Source organism: Morone saxatilis, unplaced genomic scaffold, assembly GCF_004916995.1.
Source record: "Morone saxatilis isolate NCDOM2014 unplaced genomic scaffold, NCSU_SB_2.0 Contig12, whole genome shotgun sequence".
Taxonomy (NCBI): domain Eukaryota; kingdom Metazoa; phylum Chordata; class Actinopteri; family Moronidae; genus Morone; species Morone saxatilis.
Genome location: NW_023339674.1, coordinates 20,677,571 through 20,686,032, shown reverse-complemented (window position 1 = coordinate 20,686,032; position 8,462 = coordinate 20,677,571). Strand labels below are relative to the sequence as shown.

Genomic DNA, 8,462 nt, shown 5'->3' with positions numbered 1-8,462 from the left:
TGAAAGTATGGGAGGAACATTAAATCTGTGGAAAAGATAACAATATCCATCCAGCTCCAAGTTTCCAACCCCCTCATGTAACAAACGATCATTATCGAGATGTAGTCTCTATGCTCTGCTCGCTGTGTCAGAGCTTTTATTGCCGCTAATGTCACTGACAGTAAAGTAACCACAGTCATTTTGCCGAATACTCTGTGATGTTGGGACTTGAGGCGGAAGTTGTGAAACGTCGACGTCCCCGGGGTGTGTGTGTGTGTGTGTGTGTGTGTGAGAATGTGTGTGTGTGAGAGAAATGTGTGTGTGTGTGTGTGTGTGTGTGTGTTGTGTGTGTGTGTGTGTGTAGCAGCGGGTGAGCCAGTGAAGTGATGGCAGGGGAAGAGCCGACACTCAGAGAGGAATGAGAACTTGTCGGGGATGGCGGACAAACCTCTGACATTGTTCGTGAAGCTGTTTGCCGCTGGGTTTTACGGTGTGAGCTCGTTTCTCATCGTCGTGGTGAACAAAAGTGTCCTCACCAACTACAGGTAACGGTCTTCGCTAACGCCTGTAACGGTCGTAGCGGTGGTTGAAAAAGGCTACCGTGTTAGCTAACCTAGCAACTGTTGGCTGGAGAGAGGAGCCAACACGGTGGAGATTATTAGCTAGCGGCAACTTTTGGCTAGCGAGGGCTGGCCGTGTGGTACAGACTGAAATAGGACAGCTTCACTCACAGTAGCATTGTAGGAAGCTATGTTTGAATATACCAGGGTTAAGTAGGAGGTTAGCTACAGTGGGCTCGGGCTGTAGGCTGTAATGTTCACTGGGACTTCATGGACTAACTCACTCTGCTGTTCCTTTCAGGTTCCCTTCTTCAATATGTGTCGGAATTGGACAAGTAGGTTCAATGCTTTTCCCTCTTTGGGCAACGATATTCCCTGAAAGCAGGCAGAGTTGAAGTAATTCTCTGTTACTGAATGTGTGTGTGTGTGTGTGCAGATGTTGGCCACAGTGGTTGTGCTGTGGGTGGGCAAGGCTGCGAGGGTGATCAGCTTCCCAGACTGTGATGAGAGCATACCTCGTAAGGTGAGACCCACCGATCCATCTCTCTAAGATGATGTGCATTGCACCCCGATCAGTTTTGGGGTTTTTTCTCACAGTATGTACATGTTTTCCCGGTTTTGCAGACGTTTCCTCTACCTCTCCTTTATGTGGGAAATCAAATCACTGGTCTGTTTGGAACCCAAAGGCTGAAGTAAGTCTGTGAATGATGGTTACAGGGAAGTTGGGTCAGTGCCATCATGAGCTCACTGCGCACGGCTGTTGACGTTTGGCCAAGTTTAAGCGATTTTTTTTTGTCCTCTCCCACCAGTTTGCCGATGTTTACTGTCCTCAGGAGGTTCTCCATCTTGTTCACAATGCTGGCTGAGGGACTTTTGCTCAAGTAAGATTGCACAAGAGATATCCCACTTTTCTCAGTCATCTCCTGGTCCTTTTAGTCACCGAGACACTAAGCCGTTCTCTTTGTGCCGTATTGGCAGCTTTTATTTAGAGCAGCCAGATTGAATTTCATTGCTGTACTGTCTTTGACCTTTGGCAGGAAGAAATTCTCCAGGCCTGTCCAGCTCACAGTATTTACAATGATCCTCGGGGCGTTTATAGCCGCAAGGTAAGTTCTGCTACATCCAGGTGTCCTGGCTGTTAACCAAACCAGAATTACCTTCACTACAAAGGGTTGTTCAGTCCTGATATATGTCCACACTTAAGTTATATTGTCTTTAGGGTCATTAGACACATGTATATTTGTAGTTAAAGGAGTCCTGCTGAAACAGAGCATGCCCGAAGCTAAATCGTTAGTGATAGCACAATAATTTACTCCCATGACACTTTCTTTCGTTTTCTCTCATCCCTTTTTCCTAGTGCTGACTTGTCCTTTGACCTGCATGGCTACGTGTTCATTCTCCTGAACGACGTGCTGACTGCAGCCAACGGAGCCTATGTGAAACAAAAATTAGATGCGAAGGTATGTGGCAGCCCCGTTTGATGAATAGTAACCATTGTTGGGTTGGAGCTGTTTTTGGCTTTGAGCTGATGTTGGTGAATGTAGAGAACCCAAACTGTCCTTCAGCAGCTGGCTTGAAGGAACGCAGTGTACACAAACACCCTGAGTTATTTTTACTCCCTGCTAAGTTGATTTAATAATCACTGTTTGAATCGGTTTTTGTAGAGAAAGTATCATTTGTGTGTAAAAGTTGTGCTGCTTTAGTATTTATTTTGCATTATTTTAAGTAGGTTAATTACAGTTGAGTTAGAAATGACTTGTAGCTTGTTTTAGTTGTTTTTCTTTATGTCACATGAGCAGACTGTGTAGCTCTCACATTACAGCAGAGGCAGAACTGATCCAGATTTAGTCTGGTGGTGTCTGTAGACCACCAGCTGCTAATACTAAGACATAGAGAGATATGTGAGTGTGATATTGTGAGGAATCCAAGGATGAAGCCCCATGAAACAGAATCAAACAAATGCAAACAAGAGGTTCTAGGTAGTGCAGCGGGCTGGCCATGCATGACATCTGTACGCTAGTTAGTGAGGAATGCACAGAAAGATTTGTGAATAACCCTCTCTGTTCTGACTCTCGTATTTTTTCCATGTTCCTCTTGCTCCCTGCTCATCTATCTTTATGCTCTTTCTCGTAGGAGTTGGGGAAATATGGATTGTTGTATTATAACGCATTATTTATGATCCTTCCCACTCTACTGTTGGCTCATGTGACTGGAGATATGCAGAAGGTAAGCACTTCCTTTATTCAGACCTCCAAACATCTTTATTCATGCGTTCATGGTTTTTATTCATTAGATTTGCGGAATGTAACTGTGGTTAAACTGTCAAGTTAAGTCTTTGTAGTTAGTTTATGGTGTTGGAACTGATCAGTCATTGCTTGGTTTAATCCTAAATTGACGTGCGCACATTATTGTGAGCATGGGTGTGTGCCGTAAATATGAGCTGCCTGTTTGTTGGTGAGTGTTGGCAGAGACCCTCTGGTTCGCCCAGCTGGGGCCCAGCAGCCAGGAAGGCACAAAGCAGCTATTATGCACCTAGTAGAGTTATTACAGCAGCGCCTACAACCTCTCTTGACTGAATAACCTCAGTAGAGATACAGACCACTACCTTTTAAAGCTCTTGGAAACTCAGTGTTTAATTTTTAAGTATGCACATCTTAGTTGTGTCATTGCCGTCAACTCCCTAAAATGTGATCAGCAACTCTGCAGTACTCCACTGAATGGCAGACAGGATATGTCCATAAGGAGTGACTTGAATTTTTGACTCATTTTGAATACACAATTACCTTGTTATGTAGCATTACTGTTTTTGATGTATGCTTTCTATGTGTGTGCGTTCACTTTTGGAGTTCAGTTGTTTCTTGTGCTTCTTTTCTTAGGCAGTGGAATATGATGGTTGGTCAGATGTGTTTTTCCTCACCCAGTTCATCCTCTCTTGCATCATGGGGTAAGAATACAGGCCAAAGCTTACACAGCTTGCATGCATGTGCAAGCAGGCAGCATTGTGTTTTGTGCCAGAACTGAACACCTGGATTTCACCGAAACTCTGTGGCTCTGTGGTTATATCAGTGACTGAAATCTAGACACTAGGCCACCTTTTAAAGCTCACATTCACTCTTTGTCAACTGTTTCACATTATGAAATATGCCTTTGTGAAAGTGCGGAGTCATTTGTAATATGATAATATGGTTGTTTTGCAGGTTTGTTCTGATGTATTCCACTGTGCTTTGTACACAATACAACTCTGCATTAACAACTACGATTGTGGGCTGCATCAAGGTAAGCTCAGATCTGTGTGAAGTAGGGATGCTCGATATTGGCTTCTCTGCCGATATCCGATATTCCGATATTGTGCAACTCTCAATTTCCGATACCGATATCACCCGATACCGATATATTGCAGGCTTTTTACACCAAAACTGTTAGGTACAACAGTAATTCCTTTGTGCGAATTAACACATTATGCTCGATTTTATTTGATTGCCCACTGGATCATACATAAAGGCAACATGGCTTTCCCAAATGTAAACATGTGCTGTCAAAATAAGAGAACAACTTCAACTGTTCATTTGTTTAATACTGAGCCAATTGCTAGCTACGCCCGCTATATCGCCTACTAAGCGCTACTTTCGGTTAATGTGTTTAATTGGTATTATGCACCTAAGCGGTGGCTATGTAAATTTCTAAGCTCAATTGTTGTTTGTGTAAGAACAGCTCATAGCAGTCAATATATTTAATAACTTATTTTGCTGTTAATATAAAATCATTCAGCTTTAAAGGTGTTTGCTTATAAGCCATGGTTAGCAGACAACCAGTCTTAGCGTGTAGTTGGTTTTGTGTTGTTGTTATACGGGCTCATCTAGCGCGCGCCGGTAAACGTCCATGCTGCGTTCATGCAAACCGGAAATGCTGAAGCCTACAGAACAAACATCGGTTATAAAAACCCGATACCGATAATTCCCGATATTACATTTTTTAGTGAATATCGGTGGAGGGCTGATATTATCGGACATCCCTAGTGTGAAGTAATAGTTCAATACACTAAAACACACAAAAATTGTTGTAATATTTTCTCCATTTTGCAGAATGTCCTGGTGACATACATCGGGATGGTGTTCAGTGGAGACTACATCTTCTCTTGGACTAACTTTATAGGTTTGAATATCAGGTAGGACTTGACTTGATGCTCAAATGTCTAGTTGTCTTCATAGATGGACAGATTTGTGCACCTAGTTGCTGGCCCAGGTTTTGGGTCCCTATGCAGAACTTACCCTCCAACATAAATCCTCACCCATCTCACATCAGACATCCATGGTTCCCAAATAATGAATCTCAATGATCCCTGAATGTTCAGTTTTGTTTTTATGAAAATATATAAATTATGGCAGACAAGAACTGAAGGCTTTATAATTATAATGTGATCTGTGTCACAGGCCCTAATAAAGTCATGGTGGCCCGTTTTGAATTTCCTAAACCAAATCAAAACCAGGCCTTCCAATTTCCATCGTTGACGCTTATTAGCCTGAAGAGTTCTGGTTCTGGTTGTAAACTAATTAATATTTGTTTTTTGAGAGCCAAAGAAAAAGTCACACAGATATCACTGACAGCGATGTGCCAATCAGCTGCAGGAATTTATATGTGCCTGCTAGAACTTGTTGGGTTGTATGATGCATTTCATGACTATTGATGTGCTGAAACATGTTCATCATACGCTGATCGCCACAAATGACATCATTTTCAAGACCCGTTTTTGCCTGCAACGATCAGATGAAAGTTTTGTATAGCCTTTCTAACATTAGTCAAAATTACTGATATGATAAAGCAGTTAGTTAGTTAATTATTAAAATCCTCTTTACTAAACACTATGTTAACCTGCCTTTTTATCACACGATTAGATTAAATCTAAACTTTGCATTTAGCTTCATTCTGTGTTTTTGTACTGGTGTGAAGTGTTTGTATACGTGAACATGCGGTCTTTGTTGCAGTATTGCGGGCAGCCTGGTGTACTCCTACATCACTCTCACGGAGGAGCAGTCCAACAAAGCAAGTGAAAACACCAAGCTGGACATCAAGGGCAAAGTGGTTGTATGACAGAAACACTGGATTTTCTTATTTTTATGCTGATGAACAGGAAAACTCTATTTTTAGTAGAACCTTTATTTATGGAGTATTTTAGCAGCAAAGGTGTTGACTGATGGGAATGGTGCTGTGTCCGTTTCCTTTCCATGTTTGTGTGGAAATGGAGCCACGCCGTCCCCATGACTCTCTTGCCGCTGCCATGGTTACGAACCCTCCAGAGGGATTGTGGGTTGATTTTTTAGATGGTGTTTTCTTTTTAAATATTTGTATTTTGATACTGTACATGTGAGCATTGAGAAGAAGGGAAACATGGAACCAATATTATTTATGTTACATCATTTCCTGACATAAAGACAAACTGAACGTTAAAAGTTAGATGTTGGAATGATGCAATGTTTCCTAAACGCAGGATTGAACAGCTGGAATGATCATTTGTTTTAAGCATGGGTGTGTACTGACGAATCGTGGGAATAGTAAGTAATGGTTATTTTAAAGGCACAATCCTTATTTCGTATTGCCTTTTCTGGTTTGCTGTTAACAAGGGATGTAACTTAAGATGCATTCTAAGCACAGCGAGATGCACTGACACTCTATCTGTTGTTTCAGTTTTTAGTCATGTACATTTCTTTTGATTTTTGCGCATACACTGTTAAAAGCTTGTTACAGACGAACGGTAATGACAGTGATCTAACCTCATCCTTTAAACAACCAAAGTGGATGGGCAGTGGGCTGTCGGTTCCCATCAAGGATTGTGGCTTTAAATAATGTTGCTGCCTCCTTTGGGGAGATAATTTAAGATTACAGTTTACATGTTGCTCTCTCAGTATTACAGAATTGTTGTTGTGGACTCTCAAAGGCTGTAACTGGTTCTCTCTTTGCAGAACTAACAAACAGTACTTATGGTTCATTGGTACAAGGGGATCCATTTCTTATTTTTTCTTGACACGTTATCGCACTTTTAACTGAGGTTGTACCTGCAAAAAGGGTGAAACCAAATTGCCTCACCTCCTGTTATGTTCATTGTTGAGATTGAGATTATTGTACTTTCCTGAAATGTATGTTTCAAGCAAGAGAAACATGGTTTTCTAAAACTTTTAGTCAGGTACAAGTGTTGTCTTTTCTTTTCAGTTTTTTACATTTTTATCTACATCATTTTATATTTATTACTTTTTTTAGACAAATTCCTTTTGTAGGTGGAGTAACTTGTTGATTGCTGATCTCATCTCAAACACAGTAACCATGGATTTGTAGCAATGATGTATTTTTACATTAAAAAAAACTTGACATGACGTATTCCTTGGGATTTGTTCTTCAGGTCATTTTAGTATTCAGCAGCTTATTTACAGAACATACTGTGATGCTCACCATCTAAGCATATCCAAGATTACTACGTTACTCTGTTTTCTCCAATTTCCTGAAGTATCTTACTTTAGTCTCATTAAAATTAGAGAAATGTATTATATATACACAAACATAGATGTATATTTTGTAATTATTCATTTTAAAACTTTCTAATGTCTCTCCATCCTGGATAATTCAACACAGTTCTGTGACTGAGGCGCTGTCTGTATTTGGAGCTTATGATAAACGAGTAGAGCAATGGTTCCCCCTTCTGTCATATCTGGCAAAACGTGACATCACAGTGGACCCGCCCACAGGATTAAATTTAGATTCACTCTAGCTCCTAAATTGTACACCAGGGCTGTATTCATTTTTTATTAGTACCACAAGGAGTCACCAAAATCCAACATTTTCATATCCTGCACATAGATGGTTTAGTTTTTGGCCACTTTTTGCAACTTACAGATCACACCATATGAACTAAAGTACTGTAAAAAGGGCTTCAAACCCTACACTGTTCACCCAACATATATGTAAAACAATCAAAGAAACTTTGAGGTCTAAAAGTCAATATTTCAACCTCATTGGCTCCATTTAAATCCAGTTTACTGAAGAACAGAACCACCACTCACCAACTGCACTGTGCATATATAATCTTAATTAAGTTTTGGCTGCACTTCCTGAGCTAATACTACAAATGAATCTAATTTGGGGAAGAGATGATGAAGCACATAACATTTTATTAAAAAAAAAAAAACACCATACATGTCAAAACATCTTCGTTACAAACCCACTACCATAAATAGCTCATGACCTCTGACCTCACTAGTCTTCAGGCAACTTGCATTCAGTACTACACAAGCCACACTAACAGTTATAACCCTCAAACAAAGTGAGAAACTGGCATAAATATCCACTAATTCATGTAAAAATGTCTTCTAAAATGTCCAAATATAGCTTTTATCTTTATGCACAAAACTGTCATTTTAAATTAATTTAAACATATAGGAATTTAAACTGGCCAAGCTAACGGGCAAGATAAGGATGTGTACAGTACAGTACAAAAACTACCAGGTAATATTGCATTGTGTTTGCTAGTAATGGGCACATAATAAGCACCTTCATCACTCCAGTCTAAACAAACCAAAGAAAAACGAGAAAGGAGTTTCAGAAACTGTACTCAGCTGCCTTTGCCCTGATTATGGAGGTGCTGTTGCTGTTGGTTTTACTTTGGTTTAATGAACTTAATGTAGGCCAACACGAACAGAAACAAGACAAAACTAATCAATAGAGGAGTTTCACGGATGCAGTTACAACAAGGAGGGGCCTTCATAGCACAAAGAGGTTTGTAAGCATCATTTCAACATGTGCAAGAAAAGACAGCAGAACTGACCACGGATCCTCTCTGCTTGATATGGAGAAACAAACAACAAAGCAAAGATATTCAAACTAAGATGATCTGACACCTGAGACCTGTGCGGCACAGAACACAACTCTCATGACTGC

The 8,462-nt window shown here is 40.4% G+C and overlaps 2 protein-coding genes across 2 annotated transcripts in view; one reads left to right on the top strand and one right to left on the bottom strand.

Moving 5' to 3' along the window:
• Positions 1–414: 414 nt before the first annotated feature.
• Positions 415–6,908, top strand: LOC118321657 (UDP-N-acetylglucosamine/UDP-glucose/GDP-mannose transporter-like). The gene is made up of 12 exons (XM_035653089.1): positions 415–524; positions 841–874; positions 976–1,062; positions 1,164–1,231; positions 1,349–1,420; positions 1,577–1,645; positions 1,897–1,999; positions 2,673–2,765; positions 3,416–3,483; positions 3,737–3,815; positions 4,622–4,704; positions 5,522–6,908. Exons 1-12 carry the CDS (start codon positions 415–417, stop codon positions 5,625–5,627), a joined length of 972 nt encoding a protein of 323 aa, XP_035508982.1. The 3' UTR covers positions 5,628–6,908.
• A 409-nt stretch (positions 6,909–7,317) lies between these two features.
• si:ch211-121a2.4 (transmembrane protein 205) overlaps positions 7,318–8,462 on the bottom strand; it is a gene marked incomplete in the record, with an annotated part of 4,280 nt that continues 3,135 nt past the window's right edge. The window contains 1 exon segment of the mRNA XM_035653090.1: positions 7,318–8,462. This exon segment is cut by the window's right edge and continues 832 nt beyond it.